General features: G+C 37.9%; 1 protein-coding gene and 1 non-coding gene across 3 annotated transcripts; one reads left to right on the forward strand and one right to left on the reverse strand.

The window, feature by feature from the left end:
• The first annotated feature begins 3,903 nt into the window (after positions 1–3,903).
• LOC113037969 (U5 spliceosomal RNA) lies at positions 3,904–4,018 on the forward strand. Its single transcript, XR_003274713.1, has one exon. It is a non-coding gene; the product is annotated as a U5 spliceosomal RNA (small nuclear RNA).
• Positions 4,019–9,754: 5,736 nt separating this feature from the next.
• Positions 9,755–19,325, reverse strand: LOC113121159 (transcription initiation factor IIA subunit 1-like). 2 transcript variants are annotated; one of them, XM_026291425.1, is made up of 11 exons: positions 19,246–19,309; positions 19,083–19,138; positions 17,218–17,319; positions 16,967–17,123; positions 16,810–16,874; positions 15,988–16,045; positions 13,474–13,607; positions 12,584–12,685; positions 12,235–12,486; positions 11,949–12,038; positions 9,755–11,235 (listed from the first exon to the last, which is right to left on the reverse strand). In XM_026291425.1, the coding sequence occupies exons 2-11, from the start codon at positions 19,110–19,112 to the stop codon at positions 11,128–11,130; spliced, it is 1,098 nt and encodes a 365-aa protein (XP_026147210.1). In that variant the 5' UTR covers positions 19,113–19,138; positions 19,246–19,309; the 3' UTR covers positions 9,755–11,127. The 2 variants fall into 2 exon arrangements, with proteins under 2 accessions (XP_026147210.1, XP_026147209.1); XM_026291424.1 differs by having other exon boundaries at positions 19,083–19,325.
• Positions 19,326–19,666: the final 341 nt, after the last annotated feature.

The raw sequence follows: 19,666 nt of genomic DNA on the forward strand, positions 1-19,666 counted from the left end.
ATAACAAAGGATGTGTACAGTGTGATATGTGTCTAAAACTCTGCTCGAGGGTTTAAGCTGAATCAAATTTGTTCCACAGTCCACAACAATAAATAAACAAACATGCACTGATACTTTAATGTGGGTGGATTGTATTTTAAGTCGAGGAATACTCAGATTATTGGGAAAAAGTAATGCGATTTTAAGGTCTTAGACTTGGGACTTTATTTGTCATAATTGTGTTCTATATCTCGCAGTGTTATATACCACAATTTGACCGTATTACTTGCAGTTGCAATTTCGACTAACTTGATTTTAAGTAGCCTAAATGTAACTTTATTTCTTGCCATTGCAATACCGAGTTTTAGAATTTATTAACAATTGCTCTTTCATATCTTACAATTAACGTCATTTTAAGTATATACGACTTTATTTGTCATAATCACTGATCTATAATAGATCAGTGGTAATAATTGTTAGTTTTTTTTTATTAAAAAAATCGCAGCTTTTTTTCTCACAATAGCAAATTTTATTTGTTAAATTTTTTACTTCGTCTTCGTGGCTGTTTCTCGCAGTGTGACTGTATACCGTATTTTCGTAAGTCGCACCTAAGTATAAGTCGCATCAATCCAAAAATACGTCATGACGATGAAAAAACATATATAAGTCGCACTGGACTATAAATCGCATTTATTTAGAACCAAGAACCAAGAGAAAACATTACTGTCTACAGCAGTGTAGACTACAGGAGCACAGAGCAGCATAGAGCGCCCTCTCGCGGCTGTAGAAGGTAATGTTTTCTCTTGGTTCATTTCTCTTTTTCATGTCAAAGTAATTTTGATAAATAAGTCGCAGTTATTTCTTAAGTTATTTCTCACAATTGCAACTTTTTATCTCACAAAGGCGATTTTACATCTTGCAATGGTGACTTAATTTCATCATAAATGTCTTTATATATATATATGTATCACATCTGCAACTATTTTAATTGCAACTATTTATCTGAATTTTTACTTAATATCTTACAGTTTGACTTTTATTTGTCATATCTGCAATTTCATATCTCACAGGGTGCATTTCTATTCTAACAATTGCTACTTTCATTCTCATTATTGTGATTTTCTTACAATTTATTTCTTATTTTATCTCGCGCAATTATCTGTTATATTTTTTCCTCTGACTGATTGCACCAGATTTGTTGATCTGTTCTTTAATAAAATGACCCACATTTTTTAATAGACACACATATCTATGATCTTTAAAGCCGACAGTGATCGAAAGCCTCTCTCTTGCCCACACCTGAGACATCATCTGCAAACGGACCTCTGGAGCCTGTCCAGAACCGAGGAAGCCTTAAGATTGTGAGACAGGTGTGAGGGGATAAAGACTTGGGTGTCTTCCGTATATAGGGCGGTTGTCTCCCCTGAAAGGTAAGCGCCAAAGTAAACCGAACGATTGAGCTCATTAGTCTAACTTTCATCCCTGGATCATCTCCAGCGTGTCAGTTTGCAGACGACGGAGTGTCAGGTGAAGTTGAGGAGGGAGACTTTGTTACTATTTAATGGCTGGGTCGTCTGTCAAAGGCTATGATGCATGACACAGGCCATGAAGAAACTGGGAGATTAAGAACAATTTGCCAACAGAAAACGTGATCGTAGTATATTGTGTTTGAGCGATATCTTTACACACTTTCACAACTTCGTTTTTAACTCTTCGTGGAATTCAGGGTTAAGTTTGTGACATTGTTGAGATCCCTAAATGAATCATTTGAGATTTCTTAAGGGAATAATCTGAAAAGCAAAAGTTTCCACTCTGTTTAATCTAATTGCTGTCTAGAAGAAGCATCTGAGATATTAGAGATCTTAAGGGATTTAAAAAATGCTGATATAGTTTCATTTCCTGTGCCACCCGAGGAAGATAACATCGAACAATTTCTGTCTTTGTGCTCTTTTGGTTTTTAGCAAAGTCAGCAAAGCATGCTGTGTAGTTTGTGTTGGGGCATTTGCACAGCAGATCCTCAGAATAATTACACACAGAGGCACTCAAACACAGGCATACTGTACATGAGCATAAAATGGACTTTCAATTAGAAAAGACACAGCAATATGTAGGTTTTTTTTCTGACATACAAATCCAGGTGTTTCATTCAGACACTAAACTGCAGAATCAGTGCAAGGAAACTATTAAAAACACTTAGGCCTATATGTTATTTATACATGTTTAAATAAAACTCCCTCCAAACAGAAAGAAATATCCAAGTCATTTTTAAGATTTTATTTGCATTTCTCCTCTTTACACTCAAAATGTGCCGAAATTGTACCTTTAGGAGTACAAAAGCTTGTCACTGGACAGTACCCTTAAAGAGAAACTTTGTACCTTCTTTACCCCAAAGAGTTCATAATAGGACCATATGAGTAATGCTAGTTTAAGGGTACTAATATGCACCCTTCAGGGGTAAAGAAGGTTCAAATGTGTCCCTTTAAGGGTACTGTCCCAGTGACAAGCTGTTGTAACCCTAAAGGTACAATTTTTGCATTTTTTTCTGGCAGTGTAAATATATAGGCCTATTAAAAAATAAACTTAATATTCCTATTCATTGGTTATACATTAAATAATCTACAAACTTTTAAAAACTTGCTTTTATATCGTAAAAGGGGCGTGGCCAATTGTAAATTGGCTTCTGGTCTCATCTGCGTCCACTCAGTCCAACTATTTTTAGCTGAGCTAAACATTTCGTTTTGCTGCTTGATATTGAAAGTTGGGGTGTTTTTTATCATATTATTTTAATGTATTATCTTAATTATGAGCACATTGGTTTGTAGTGCAAACAGTTTTACCGTTAGCTGCACGTTGTCGTTCTCCTCATTATATCGGCTAATTAACCGGAAGTCTCACCCATAGGCTTACTTCCGCTAATCCGCTTTGGTGGGTGGGTGGATAAATTTTGAAAAAATGTGGTGATGACCTGTTCATATTTTAAATCAGTACAGAGGTAGGCTACTCGGTCATGATTAGCTAGTTATTATTCATATTGATGTCCTAAATTGTCTTAAATCTAGATTCGTATAAATTAATGGAAGGGTTATGCCTATATTTTAAAGTAACGTTAATGAATGACATTTTTAGCGAGGTCGCCAGGAAGACGTTACATCGTAAGGGTTTGATGATGCGTGAAAAGTATGATTAATGCTGTAGTTTGCTATAATGTTCTTCTTCTTTTTTTATGTCAGGCAATCTTTCAGCAAATGTTAAAAGTGCAAAAAAAGACCATCCTCGTTTGGTGTCGCTTGAGTCGCCATCCAGTGAAACAGCTCGGTTTAGAAAGTCCCCTGAAGTTGTGTGAACCATGAGACTGTTGTAAACGTCCTCAAATAATGATACTAAACCAGCTGAAGTGGTTAAAGAAGGCAGCACACCGCCTGGGGAGAGATTAGTGATAATCGACTCATGTTTCTCTCTCTACTCTGCACTCACAAGAGTTTATAAAGTTTATGAAGCTCCAGTCAGATTTAGCAGGAATGACCCGAGATGGTTTCATGAATGGACCTGTTATAATAATTTAACGACAACTGTTATGATATAACACAGTTTATATGCTTTAGTGTCTTTATAGAGTGAAGGTCTTTGGTCAGATCTCAGAGTCAAGGGAACTGAATGGGGCATGACGTATCCGGAAGACCACGACACGAGCTAGAGCTACCCACAATGCAACACGACACTTTATATTTCACACACATTTCTAACATTTTTATTAATTGTATTTGATTATACTAGCTCGGTAGACACATGGATAAGATTCTTTATCGATGTTGCTGATGTTCAGGTGAGTTGAACATGTCTGATAATGATGAACGTGTCTCTTACCGTCGTTACGCTGCGTGTCGTCATTGATCTGAACCTCCTGCTTCCCTTCAGACAGTCAGTACACTCTTGTTTTTCCTCAGATCGTATAAATCTTTCGCCTTTTACTAAAGATTTCCGTGGGGAAGAACACTATGAGTATAAACTAATTTTTTGATGCCCTGCGTATTGCGGGGCTTCCTTACGTTGTGAAAAACAGATATCAATGAGTTGTTACATTTTCACATCTGATTGAAGTGATACTCATGATGTGGCAATTACAGATTCATAAAACTATCACATGAAATCGCCAATTCCTTATTTTATTGAAATGATATGTCACTGTAATCTATGAATGTTCTGTAAAACAACTAGTTTTTTAAATAAATGAATACTTTTTATATAATTTAGAAGGAAAATGTGATAAATGTTAAATAATTTATATTACTTTCAATATTTATCCTTGTTTCATTGTACATTAGGTGGTTGTTGCTATTTTTTCCATGTTCTTAAGTTTGAAATATAAAATATTGTAGATTCACGAAGTTAAAACTTTCGATTAAAACATTCATTAGCATATCACGTTATTGAGAATGTTATTTTGTTAACAATGCCTTCTTTCTTGAAGTAATATTATTTTAACAAGAAACTAACATTATTATTAACTGCACACAAAGTTAAAAGCCATAAAACAATAAATCCTGCGATGGTTTTCAGTAAAGTTTCTGGTGTCTGGTTGCATGAACTTCTAGACTTGGTCATATACGCTTCATGTGTGTGATTTTCATTGTAATACTTATTCTAAATTACATGACAAGATGTGTGGTTAGTAAGGTAATTCATTACATTATGAACAATTACACATTTTAGGTAATATAATCAGACTGCTTTTAGATTTCTTTTTGACCCATCTCGATTTTTGCCTTGATTTAAAAAGGATAATCTTGTACCATACTGATATAAAAATACAAAGAGTTAGAAAATACATTCCAGTTGTTGTTATTAATAATATGAAGTGCATTAAACATTGTATTTCTTCAAGTTATCCCAAACTGGGTTTGTGAAGGAACTGCAGGGGGTTTGTGAGTCAAATGAAAAGCTAATCATTAATTAAATGAAAACAAACAACTATAAAAGGATTTTAAAAAAAAACACACAAAAAAATGAAATATTGTATTTGTTTACTTGCGTGTTATGTGACCGTAACCATTACACATTCAGTTATTATACATTCATCATGTATAAAGTGGTGGAGTGGCAGTCTCCTGGTTATATAAGCTTGTGGGTGGGTGTTTATGTGTTTTTTTTTCATTGCATGTGCATGTTACAGAATATCACCTTGCTCTTCCCTGTCTCAAATGTTTCAGACAAGCCTGGGATGCATGCATACATTCATGTGTGTAGGTATGTACATGTCTAACCACAGGGCCCCTGCCCATATCGTATTGCTAGGACCGTCGTGTCTCTCCTGGTCTGAAATAACAAATCCGTTTCTGCATCAGTTTAGCTTTACTCAACCCTGCACCGAGTCATGGCCTCTAGAGCCATTAAACCCGTAAGGTCACTGACCTGCATGTGAGCCAAGTCTGATCTTCCCATTACACTGCAGACAGAGACGCCTCTCCCAGTCCTTTATTCCACTAGCAGAGTATTGATGTCCTCTCAGAAGAAACAAGAGCGTGGTCAAGAACAGTCAGTGCACTTTAGATGAGATCCAGGAGACTGTTTCTGGCCTGCAGTGCTGCCATCGCTCTCGTTTCAATCTTTCATCAAACAGTACACCCCAGCGTTCAGCTGCTTCTGGTCGCTTCACTCCCTCATCGCTCTCACAAAGACTTTTCTTCCTTTTGGTTAGGCGCTTAAAGTGACTTCGTAAAGACCTGCTTGCTATGTCCGACAAGCCATGCCTTTCTCATGCCACGCATTGTGTTCTCATGCAGTGAAAAATAAATCGCAGCAAAGTTTCAGCTTTCAAATTCTGTAATTCATTTTAAAGAAATGCAAACAATAACTAGCATTTTGTGGCTCTTTAATGTAGCAATCCTAGTTGTGATCATCTACACTACTAGTTACAGCATGAAATAAACATGAATGAACATGAGAAGGTACAGTATCTTGTTTCAAACGCAGGAAGAGTCATCTTTTCAAGTTCACGGCCACCGGCATTAATCTACCCCGTCTGTTCATCTGTAATGCCCCCGAAACTGAGTCAAAATATTAACAATGTGAATCATGTTTCTTGACTATTGTCTTTCTACTGCTTGAATCATCTGCTTCCTCCATTACATAACCACTGGGTTATGCGTGCATCCAAAAACGTTCACTAAGTTTGAACTGTCAGGACGTCCACATGGAAAACACACTTCAACACACGGCCCTCTGTACATGTGAACAACCTGCCGGGTTTCAGAGGACACTGAAGAGCTGAATGGTGGGTGTAGATAGTGATAAATATAAAAGCTCAGGGCTACTGCTGTACTTTCCACAACCACACCATAAAATACCTATTTTAAAGAGTGGGAGATAATCTGCTGATGTTGTTGTAGGCGTTAAATTCATCTGAAACCGAGGCATTAACACAGCTGTGCTCTCCATTACAAGCCTAATGGAGTGTGTGTGAAGATTGATGAGGCATATAAACCCAGATGGTGAATATACGCACACTTGTGTGGCTCTGTGACCTCAGACGAAAGGAACGGATGGGACGAAGGGACTTGTAGGTATTAGGACATGGACTGTGATTGAAAATTCGAGGCGAATGTCATCGAGATAAAATGATGGAGGAAGGAGACTTGTGCTGATATGGTGCTCAATCAACCTCAGAGAGCAACTCTGGCGACCTGCAGCAGAAAAGTGCTGATTCAGGAGGAACGAGGTGTGGACCTGGAGGGATTTTTTTTTTTTTTTTTTAACTGGAGATTAAGCATTTATGTCGTGACCAAGGAGGAAGAAAAACTTGGTTTTTAGTGTTCCTCCCTAAATGTTTTGTTCTTGTAAGTAAAATCATGTCCTTTACTTTACATTTCTCTCCCCAGTCATCATCACTATATCTGTGAAGCAGTTTCAGTACAGTCTAGTCAGTACTTTAATAAATTTACAATATGATTATGATTTATGGGCAAATTATTTTTGCAGGGAATATCGCCACCTGGTGGACTGTTGCAGTAAGGATCAACGTTTTCAAGCAGATCCAAGTACACCCGGCTGCAGCCTGCAGATCGAGGCGGGGCTGCACCTGGGGCGGGGTTGCACGTGCAGCCCCGCCCCATACCTACTCTGATTGGTTCAATCGTCTTTCAAAAACTTACATGATAGGAAGGAAATGTGTGCGTAGTTGGTGTAGGACGGAGAATGCTGTTTAAAAAGCTATACAGTTTTACAAAGCCTTTACTATGATGCAGTTTTTTGTTAACTTGACTCACTATGTCTGATTTATTGAATCAAGAGATGTTAGCTGCTGCAAGTTTGCTCTTCTTGAACAGTTTAATTCACAAATGAATAATTGGGACACTCTAAAAGCACGCTTAACGTGAAAGTACGTGGCTTTATGCATTAAAACAGTGTTTTAAAAAGACCAAACTCAGCAAACAAATTATTAATATAGCATTTTATTCACCGACAAGCAGATATGAGCACAGAATACGAACACAAAGCGTTTAATTTCCACCCATAACCTGGTTGTCTGTAAATAAAGTGTGTTATTAAAAATGTTTACTGAGTTTGGTCTTTATAAAACACGTTTTAATGCATTACGCCACATTTAACGTAGAATGTCCCGAATCATTCCAGCTGATTGAAAAGAATCGGCGCAATGGTCACAAAATGTATATCGGAGAAGATACCAATTTAATATAAATAGATGATACTTTATAAAGTTTATCTCAATATTTGACAGTGGCTGCGAGACTTCACTAAGATAAGAGCACAATTATCATGAAATGCAACGGTTTACAGGTATGTCCTTTCAGAATCATCACTGACCGATAGAAATAAAAGTTTATCGATTTCTTCACTTTCAGATAACGAGGAGCAGCATATTTTTCTGAAATAAAGGGAAGAAAAGTCTATGTTTTGCAATGTAGTAAAGAAAATTAAAAGTTTCATAAAAATTGAATTGGCAGACACATTAGAATATTGCAGTGTCATTTATCAACTGCATGACGGATAATTATATGTAACAATAATTGTCTTGTCATGCCATATAGATTAAAACAGTAATGATACACCCCTTCCATTTTCCTTTCCCATACTCTGATGATATGAAATAATCCTATTTTCTAAAATTATTTAATTCATAATTAATTCTTCTATCTGAAGACCTGATCGTCTTACTGTGGATAATCAACCCAATTAATTTACTATATTCGTATGTTAGTCTAAAGATTAGCTTAATTTACCAAAACAATTATTTCAGGGACATGGCGAGTTACAGGGTAATGTTATTTTTATGCTTGTTCTTTTGTGCATTATGAAGGCTTTATTAAACTGTACAGCGTTTTTAGCATTTTAAACAGCATTCTCCGTCCTACACCAACAATCATGTAAGTCTATGGAAGACGATTGAACCAATCAGAGTAGGTATGGGGCGGGGCTGCACGTGCAGCCAACCACACCCCAGGTGCAGCCCCGCCTCGATCTGCAGGCTGCAGCCGGGTGCTTCTCAGCAGATCATCATCATCAACAGGCTCATTTAATGCCTAGACATACTGTGGCAGTATTATTGGTATTGTTAAACCCAGGTGATTCATATTCAAAATACATTTACATTTTCAAGGGTGGAAAATGTGCGCACATGCAATATCATATGACACTAAACAGTAGAGTATACAATATTACTGTTTCACTGTACTTTTAATCTATCAGACACTTATTATATATAAGATTATATAAATCTTACTGACCCCAAATTTTTTTGCATGGTACAGAGCGTTCCTTTTTAGGGATACTATATTTGAAAGGGGTCATCAGAGGCGACATGCACTTTTACTAGTTGTTAGTAGTAAAAAAAAAAGGGTGTCGTTTAACACTACCACTGAGAGATTTTAACCAATGTATTTATTTATTCACCCTCAAGCAATAGGTGTATATGGCTTTCTTCTTTCAGACAAATACATTCGGAGTTATAGTTAAAAAATTCTGCAGGATTCACAATGGCAGTGAATAAGGGTCAAGGTTGTGAAGCCCCAAAAAAGTCCATCCATCATAAAGAGTGCTCCACACAGCTCCGGGGGTTAATAAAGGCCTTCTGAAATTAATAGATGCATTTCTGTAAGAAAATTATTCACACAAAGCTTTATAAACCATAATATCCAGCTTCAGCTAACTGAACATGAGTCTGTGAATGATAAAGGACTTCGGTGTAGTATAAGCTCTAGCGTAGGGATGTTCACTTCAGTTATTCTCCTAACAACAGACACTCGTTAACCAATTATTAACAGACAAGATTCATAATTAGAATTGAATTAAATTAGAAAGCAACAGTTCGGTCTAAATTTATTTGTTTTAATTTGTTTTGGCTTTTCTTTATATACCCTAGCTTCTTAGATTTTTAATTATGGGGGCACAAATTAGAAATACAAAATGAGCATTTGTTAAAAATAAATAAAAATGGAGGACTATATTATAAGCCAAGACTAGACATTTAATAACTACAACTGTATTCGTCTCAAAGGGAAAAAATAAACTCATATGCCTAGGATTGCTTTAGGGTGAATAAATTATGGACTAGTTTTAATTTTTAGGTGAACTATCCCTTTAATAACCCACACAACAAATGACAATAAGGGAAAGTAGTTTCACAGGCAGAACATTTCATGACACTTAAAAGGTCAGTTTCAACCGATTTCAGGCATCCACCCCGAACAAGAACAAACCTACATGTGAATAAGTTTTCAGATGGCAAGTTGCAAAAGGCAAATGTAGCTCAAGAATGAGAGTCCATTTTAATAGTGCTTTAATAAAGTTCAGAAAAGGCAAAATAAAACTCAATGTTTCAACAAGATACTAAAGATCTCTACTTACATAACACAACTTTCATAGAGATGAGAATCAGAGACAGAGCAGTTTGATTGTTAAAACAGTATATGAATAAACATGTTCCCTCACAGTAGTTCTGAAGTTTTCTTTACTCACGATTAGAAAAGCAAAGCGAAATGTACAGTTCGTAGGATTTGTTAAAGGCTCTCCCCCTTTAGACAAAGGACCTGATACCTAAATTAAATCTGAAAGGCACAAACAAGGAGAAAAAAAAGCCCCAACACTAGTCCAAGCCATTTCGTCAAACAAACGTACCAAAATGTATCGATAGTTTCATCTGCTGAACATACAGACACCGAACACAGCAAACTGTATGAGGGCACATCTTAAAAAGCCAGACTAAATACTATAAAACAAAAATAAAAGCACCCTAACAAAGCTCCACAGTGCACTGAATCACGTGCTGAACTCCTCCTCTGAAAGGAGCACTTCTTCCAATAAAAGCACAGTTCGGTTTCATCAACGCTGCCCGAGCTTCAGGAATAAATACAAACTACTAGAAATGTGTAAAATAAGCCTGACCGCAAGTAAAGAATGAAGGGTGGCCTGACCGAGCACTTCATTGACACCTAACACAACAGCTTGCACACAAACACGCAGGACAACACGAGCTCTGTCAGAGCAGATCTTTAGTCAGAGTACAGTTAGAAAAATCCATGACGGACGTACAAACACGGCAACAATTTCGTGAGATCGACAATTTTGCACTAAATTTGCCGGTTTTCATTGGTATCTCTGCTGTTCAACATACAAAGGTCTAAAAACATAGCAATTACGGAAGGAAATTATGGGAACACAGTTGTTGGTTGCTTGTTTTAGTGTTAGTGGAAGGTGGCGAATGGTGATGAAATGGTCCTCGTGTTGGACGATTCACTGGATTCAGATTACTGACCTAGCTACGGAAATTACCAACAAACACGTGTGGATGCAGTAGAAACTGGCCGTCTTAACACACCAGTCAACTTTAGATAGCGCCAGACGCTGAAATTGGTTTCATTCATCTGAGGGGCAAGAACATTGTTCTAAAAGAGAAGTTATGGGTCCTGTGAAACTCTACAGGTAAAAGGGCCATCTTAAGAGGGGGGGGTGGAGAAAGAAACAAATCTCTTGGATGGCACACGCTATTTTCATGCCGCTATCATTTAAACAGCACAGTAGCACTGGGACGTTACTCTTCAGCCCCTGAAGTGGGAATCTCCTGAAATGTACAGTTTCAGGTCTCGATGTGTCTTGCCTTAAGAGTGGACAGTTCTGGGTTCAGTTCTTTACCATCTACCACTCTGCATCTCCAATGGCTTTGGAGAACACGTAATCCCTCCCGTTCAGATTCATTATCCCGTCTTTCAGGTGAAATTTCCATTTGTTCTTACTTCTGTGAATCTGAAGAAAAAGACATCGTCTGAATTTAATTTCATGGACCATAAAAACTAAAAAAAAAAGTTTGCATTACATTTCTAAAGGTTTAACATGTCACCATTTTTTATGTATTCATTTTGTTCTCTTTAAGTATGAATTTTTCCTTATGCAATGTCAGATTTCACATACAGTAATATAATTCTTTTCAATACATTTCTATGTAATGGTAAACTAATACAAACTTCCCATACAAATGTCCAATTTCACTTTAACATTAAATAAAAACTCAATATTTTTGCATTTAATTTGCAGGTTATGGATTGTGACTGTTTAATAGTTTGTTTGCATGCCACTCCAGCTTCCGTGGCTTTTTCATGGCAAAAAATATCATGGCTGAATTATAGCATGTTTTTATTTATTTTTGTAATTCATGTAACTTATTTTTGCTAAAAACCCAAACTGTATTTGGCTCAACTCTGGTAAAACTATCTTCAAAAGGAATTTGAAGATAAAAAAATTTAAATTCTCATTTTGCCAGCACAGGTCACATTTATATATAAAACTGTGGGAATCTATACATTCTATGTAGACCCAGTTATCACCCATTTAAGAGAAACGTAATAAAAAAAAAAATTAAAAAAAAAGAATCCCTGTTTATCATGGTTTAAAACCTTCAATCCAGAATAAACATGTATATATAGACTTACAAATGTGTTAACGCAAGTGACAATACTAACCTTGTCATACTGGCAAACCACCACGTTCTCAGTGTCGAACAGCTCCTGATCTTCCTCATCACTGACGTCATCTCCACTGTTCAATGGCTCCTAAATTAAAAGACAGTTTGTCTATTTGACAAGTCTATGATTGGACCAAACTAGACACTGTCCAGCACATAAATATCATTTATATACCTTTATATATCTTTATTCATCTTCAATCAGTTTTGAATTTTAGATACTCCTTTTATCAAATTACACATTTAATGGATTTTAATTAACAATAGCACCATCCAAAGAGTACCTCCTCCACTTGACCATCTTCTGCACCATCTTTCTCCTTGTCTTCATCCTCGTCCTCGTCATACTCGTCCTCCTCCTCTTCGTCCTCCTCTGAGGACGTGTCTCCTGCACCGTCCACCTGGAGCACCATGGGAGGTTGCTGCGAGGCCTGTGTCTGCTGTGGCTGTTGTTGCGGTGCCTGTGCTTGAGGCTGTGTCTGCGGTTGAGCAGCTCCCTGCTCCGGCTGCACAGCCATCGCCGCTGCCTGCATGACCTAAAGACATGCAACTCCCCTCAATACACGCAAGCCTCATGCATTTTTCAGTATCGGAGAGGTGTATTTTATGCTTGAGGTCAGGAGTTCTGCTGACCTGAGTGTTCTGCTGTACTTTATTTCCTGTGAGGACAATCTGCTGCGGCTGGATGATGACTCCGGTCCCCTGGGAAAGACCTCCCTGAAGAGGAGTCAACACCTACATGAAGAGAAACACACATTCACTGCACTTCGGTTCTCATACACAGATCAGTTGACTCCTCACCAAAAAAAAATAAAAATAAGCTACAGTAAAAACCTGGTAATTGGATAATGGTAAGTTTCCATACTACATATGGTGAAAATAGTAATAGATTTACTGGAACAATACTACTTAAATTTACTTTACCACTGGTAAAAGTATTATCCATTTAAAATGTTTTTTTCAACATTAGGGCAGTTTTACATTTTATACGATAAATGCACCATGGTGTTTTTTGTATGACAATATTTTCAACTTAAATATATTAGCACTTAGCTCAGTTTGTGAAAAAACTACCTGTGACACATTCTGACTCATGACATGGCTCTCTTTATGTAGGTAAAAAGGTAAAATCACTTTACCACACAAGTATATTATATATTATTTACTTGCATGGTAATTAAATCTATGCAACAAAAAAAAAAAAAAAAAAAAAAAGTAAAAATAGACATAGCTAATTACACTAAATGTTATCCACTGGAGTAACCCTGCAATAGTAAAACCTGCTCTACTTCCATCAGATATTTTCCAGTAAAACCATCCTCCATCAGTTCTGATATTGCATTTTAAACCAGACATGATCCGACAGACTTCTTGCATTGGTTGTCTATGATGAGGACCTCTGCTGACTCGGGAAACAAGTCCCACTCATCAAGTGCATAGACGTAGTCAAAACACACCCTGCAGTGACAGAACTAGAACAAACGTGTCACTGTTGTGTGTTCTGTGAAGTATGAAGCACTGACCTGCTGTATGACGGGAGCCTGCACAGCTCCAGGCTGCATCTGTGGCAGGACCTGCTGCTGCAACAACATTTGCTGCTGGGGCTGAATGAGGTATTGAGCTCCATTAGAAGCTCTGACCACCTGCAGGATCTGACCTGAACACACAGAGAGATGGGCTTTTTTAAAAGGCATTCACACTTGTGTTAACATGCAGAAAGTTGTGAAAAATGTAAACTGTGAACAACACAAAAGAGAGATGACAGAACTTGAGTCTACCAGGAATTTATTGGATTGTAGAAAGAGGACGTTGCAAACGAAATGGATGATTAATGCGAGTGAAAGGCTGCTGGCCAGTTAAAATTATTAGCTTATTAAACAAAGCTTTCACAATAATGATGCATGTTAAGGGGTGGATCAAAGAGAATCACAATGATATCCCTGATTTGAACTAGGTCAACCGATATATCACCAAGGCCGATATATCGGCCGATATTTGGCTTTTTTTTCTTTATATCAGCATCTGCCGATAAATATTTCTGCTCGGCCAATTTATTCGAGGTGACTTATTTTGACTGCACTGAGAACTCACATTCTCCTTGTTTACGGTCTAATACAGATAGAAGTCTAATAATCGTTAAAACAAAAAGGAATTCATGTAGACAAAAAGTATTATAACAAAGTATTATAAGCAAACATGCGTTTATATAATTTAAACAAATCTGAATGACAAATGAACATTTAAAATTTCACAAACCTTGCAAAATCCAATTGTGGGATCTTGTGAATTGTGTATGTGATCTGCATGATAGTGTGTTCTCTGTGTGATGGTCAGTCCGCTTTAATGCTACAAACTTGTTTTCAAATTATGATGCGCTTTACGCATTTGCCCACCTTCATATTACATGGTCTTAAATTACAAAAAAAAAAAAAAAAAAATTATATATATATATATATATATATATATATATACTTTCTATTGGCTATCATCACCCATGCTTTCCAAGATATCAGTAGTCAAAAAAAAAAAACACAAGTAAAACTTTAATTTCGGTCGACCACTATTTTGAACTACCGTAATTGCTCAAATAAAAACCTGAACCTTATTTACCTGAAATGCATAATGTAACTCTTTTATTTGAAGCAGGCTTTTATTAGAGGCAGGCCTTTATTTCTAATTCAATCCGTTTGATAAGTAATTGTTTTAAATAAACCGTTTTAAAGCTGCAGTTGGTAAATTTGACGCTCTAGCGGTTAATAAACAGAACTGCTTGCGTCTTGCGGAAGAACATCGTAGCCGGAACTACTTCTCTCGGTTTACGTCTATGAAGCATCACAAAGGTACTGGGTTACTCCGCTGCGGTACCCCCAAAGCAATCTAAAATAGTCAGAATATAAACACTTGTTATAGGTGCACCCTATATACATTATACATTTATATACATTTTTCTACATTTTGAACACAAACAAAGTTACGGACCGCAGTATCATCAGATCCTATGTTCTCGAATCCGACTGGTTCCTGACTCGAGAAATGCTCCGGCAGTGGGCGTGTACGTTCGTTATCTTGCTCTGCTGATTATCCACACACATTTCCCCCTGGCCTTTATTTGTCCGTGTTGACCACGCCCCTGGCCACTATAAGAGGCCCGGAGTTTATTTGACTACCGGTTTTTTTTTTGTTGAGGAAATACGGTACTTTATTAATAAATTTGTCATCCAGACACTTTTCCAAAGCAACCTCACAAACCAAGAGTTATGGTCAAAAATAACTTTGGTCTGATTATAGATTGCATGCTTTAAAGAGGTCATGAACTAAGAAAACAATTCCCTTGATCTTGACATTCTGTAAGAGGTCATTGTACTATAAAAAATATCCCGCAAGTTTCAGAACTCAAAACTTTGGCAGTCTGCCAAAACGACAGTTTGTGGAATGTTCTACTCTATGATTGACGTAATAGTGTGGCTAAACACTGCCTCCGCAGAAGGTGATCAACAACTGCTTCTACATCACTGCCTTTTTAGCCCCGCCCACCACTTCACACAGAAAAATGAAGAGCGGCAAATGCAGCTCTATGCAGAAACCAGACAATACACTTTATTTGAATAACTTTAATCTTAAAGATACAGACCGCATCAGTAAGATTCCTTTGTTCACTTCATTTTACTGCAGATTAGATTTAAAACAAGAAACAATTTGATGCAGGATTTTCAGAAAGGTAGAAACTTAAAGACGATGCTGTGCTGAGTACATTGAATCCGACAGTAATGTCACATAAGTGTATTACTGGAACACAGTTCATTGATGGAGCTGATTATCTGAATCGGGTGAGAGAGCAGAGCGTGTGCGGAGCAGGGGGACACGGGAAACCACTGCTTTAGAACACCGATTTTGAAACTTGTGAATCCATTAGAATCATTGGAAGACAATTGTGATTCAATTATGGAAGTGAAAAAGAATTTGATATGCATTCAAGTTATTTTATAGTCATCTTGAGGCCCAATGGTTGAGAACCACTTAAGATTTTAATGTCTTACCTTGATGAGTGATAAACTGTCCGACACCTGCGGGTAAAGCCAAAGTTGTTGCTGTACTCTAGTGAAACAAAAGATTGAAACAAGAATTTAATTTAATTTAACACGCATACATTAATGATCAGGTAGAGAGGCAGCGAGCACAATATCCTCACTGGAATCTGCTCTGTAATCTAATTTGAAGTCGCCAGCTTTGTCTAAACCGTTTTCTAGGAAGACTCCACTCATCTGTTCTCCTGCTGGCATTAATGCTGATCCTACAGAGTATTCACATGTACAGAGAACTACAACCAAACCACGCCAGTCATTCACTGTCAGTGGGACATTTCTGCTTCGTGAGTAACTGTGACTGTTGGGGGATGATGCTGGCATGTTCAGATTTGCATCAAAGTTGGAAAAATGAACAAGTGATGGAGTCAACTCTACAGGCCGTTCACACCAATGACAACAACATTGTATTAAAAAAAAAATCATTCTAAATTTAAAAACTGCTATAATGCCATTGAGGAACAATAAATATCAATGGAATCACTTTCAGAATGACTTCAGCTCATTAATGATAAACACCCCAACAGCCAATCAGAGTCAATCCTGCTTTAAAGAGCTTGAGCATTTAAAGCAGCAGACAAACAACGCCCTTAACCCAAGCAAACGGAAACAGCAGAGCTCACAATTTTCAGTTTATTTGAACTCTGAACTTCAAACCTTAAATCAAGTCAAAGTGCAACAGTAACAAATTTTATTAAAATGCATGAATCAAACCAAAAAACATTTACTTCAAAATTCCAAACACTAACACGTGAATTAGAAGAACTCGACACTCACCATTCCAGCGCTGCCCATGTGCTGGAAAATCTTGGGATCCTGAACAATGACCTGCTGCGGAGTAGCTGAGAAGAGACACACAAACAGCTGACTATTAGATATTTACTGGATCTTATTTCATTACTAAGAACACGTGCATGTCCGGAGCAGGCCTCACGCTGCTGCACTGAAGGCAGGAGGACTTGCTGTGGTTGGGTCTGTGGTTGCGTTTGCTGAGCTTGTTGGGCTTGCTGCTGTTGAGCTTGCAGAGCCTGCTGCTCCGCCGTATGAAAACCGTCCACCGCCTTGGACTGCATCAGCTTATTCTCCCACAGCTGCTCAGAAACAGAAGAGCAGCAAAATGCAGGTCTGAATAAACCATCGATCCATGCAGCAGATTAGTATTCATCGTAACATCAAACATCTTACCGTTTTCAGCTCCATCAGCACCTGTTCATCCACTCCTTCATCAAGGAAAAGCTCTCGGACTTCACTGATGACATCCTCCATCACTGCTCTGTACACTTTAGGCTACAATGAAAGCAAACATACTGAAATAACTTCTTACTAACGAATTACAAAATATTACAAATCAATGTAATGAATTAACAATTGGTCCAGAATATCAATTCATATAATTGGTTTACAAAGTGGACTAAAATAAAACTGTATTACTATAATACTGTAACGTATTGAACAAAGCATTTCTTGGCAATTTGATTCATGATGAGCCAAGAAACAATGATTAAGATGATTTGGATTGAACTGCGAATTTGACAAATAAGGAAAAATTTTAATTTTAATGGTCTCATAACAGAAGTTGTTAAAAAATAAAATGCAATTATGTTCACAGTTTGGCTTCATGACAACTATCAAAAACATTTACGGTTTAAATCTTTTTCAGGCAAACACAGATTACTTTTTGTATTGTATGTAAATTACTAATATATTTTTAAATACATAAATATATTTGGTTTCTGACACACTTTGTTATTTAGTGGAATCATGTCTGCAACAAACTGAACCGGGACAAAACATAAAGCAGTAAACATCGAATGTGTGCCTAGATGTGGAGAGTAAAAACACACGTCAGTGCTTTGACGGAACATCGGGGATGACGTAATTACGCAAAAATACTGGATTGTTTTTCAGCCAGCTCTCTGAAACTGAACCGTTCAAAAGAACCGATCTCATTGAGTCTGACTCCCCAATCACCATTTGGTAACCGGGTCGAAGTCAAAGCAAAAAATAGACACACAGCGTTCATGTAACGCGTCCATAATGGCTGCTTTGTACATAAACAGCGCGTGCAGCACGGCCAAAATGAAACGATATTCAAAACACACGCACTTCCGGAATGAGAAAGCAAACGTCTTTCTCTACCCAGAAACCACATCGCTATGGCGCCACTAATAAACAGCTTCTCTAAAAATGAAAACAGGCAGCGGGCTCGCGGTCTGCGTCGCGTCCTGTCCGTCGGCTCACTATTTAAAGCGCGGTCTGGTGTTTATATGCAGAGCCGGTGACGTAGCGCCGAGTAGCACCTTCCCATCCCGGGCCGACTATATTAGAGCCCCGGTATGGCTGTATAAAACCGGGCGTCTGAGAGAAGGAAGGTCAGAGGCGGAGAGAGACGCAGACGGTAGCTATGGTGAAACACTGTAGTGCTCAGGCTTCCGTGAACGGGCTTTATTGTGAAAATCGGGTCGTGTTGGGGTTTATATGCAGGGGACTCGGTAACATTGGGGGTCGTGTAACGTTACAATTCGTTAAAATGAGATTGTTGTGATGTAACGTAGCTTAGAAAGGCTTTAGTTGTAACGCGGGGCAACGAACAACACGACTCGGCTTTTTTTTTTTAAATAAACGCAGATCTGTTGAATTTGTTTGTGTAATTTTAGACTCCAAGGGTGCTTTAGTAACAGACTCTAATATATCGAGTTAACTACACGAAGAATGCGAGCAAACGTTTTATTTTCCGCATCAAACACAGCTTTTTATACGTAACAATGTACCAAAGTCCGTGTTAGTTTAGCACTTTAATGCGCTTTTTCCAACACATAATAAAGCTTACTGCAATGGATCAGAGCCACTGTTTTCTCCCCATCAGCAAACACTCACACACACACTTCCCTACAAAGAGCTCAGATGGATCAGATTGTGTGTGTACGTGTGCCTAATATGTTTTATTATTGAAAATGCCAAGTGTGGGTTTGGTTTAAATGCGCTGCGTCTAACTACAATGCTTGGACACGTGTGTGATTAGGAGTATGAAGGCGTTTTCTGATCCTTACCACTTGGTTCGAGTTAGCCGAGCTCGCCATTATGAGCGGAAACAAACACACCGCGACTATCAAGCAAGAACCCCAAAAACCATTAAAAAAAAGCACAGAAACACCTAAAACGTTTAAAAAGTTGCCGATTAAAGTTTCTGGAAATAAAAACACAGCGGTTTACGGTCTTATTCACAGTCCCAGGGCTGCCGCTCCCCAGCCGTCCGTCTTCTCCGGTCCTCCGCCTTTATATACGGAGCTGCGCGAGACACAGGGCAGGGTCAAGCGGGCGCTGTACGAAGTATCGCGAGAGTTTGACGCGGTCTTACATCGAACGCGACGGGGTTAGTCAGCAGATCCTGGATCAGCCCTTCGCTATGGAAGCTGTAACAAATCCAGCCGATATATCTTTAAGCTTTATGTTTTTAAAAACGAATTTAAACTCTCAGGAGTCGCTCTCTCATAACATCAGAGTTTGCCTCAGGGTTATGCTTAAATTGCACAATTAACACAAGATAAATGATTAAAGCAAGCTATGGTGAAATGTATAGCTAGTCCTTCATTGGATAATACAAGCCTGAAGGAGTTATCATGTTGTTCACCAC

Source organism: Carassius auratus, chromosome 20 (assembly GCF_003368295.1).
Source record: "Carassius auratus strain Wakin chromosome 20, ASM336829v1, whole genome shotgun sequence".
In the NCBI taxonomy this organism is placed as follows: domain Eukaryota; kingdom Metazoa; phylum Chordata; class Actinopteri; order Cypriniformes; family Cyprinidae; genus Carassius; species Carassius auratus.

Bases quoted from the DNA above. Each gene is read 5' to 3' on its own strand.
- LOC113121159 (XM_026291424.1), bottom strand. From the start codon at position 19,112: ATGGCGAGCTCGGCTAACTCGAACCAAGTG. The intron at 16,046-16,809 runs GTGAGTGTCGAG...TTGTTTCACTAG, and splicing joins ACATGGGCAGCGCTGGAATG to AGTACAGCAACAACTTTGGC. The intron at 12,686-13,473 runs GTCAGTGCTTCA...CTCTTCATGTAG, and splicing joins AGGCTCCCGTCATACAGCAG to GTGTTGACTCCTCTTCAGGG.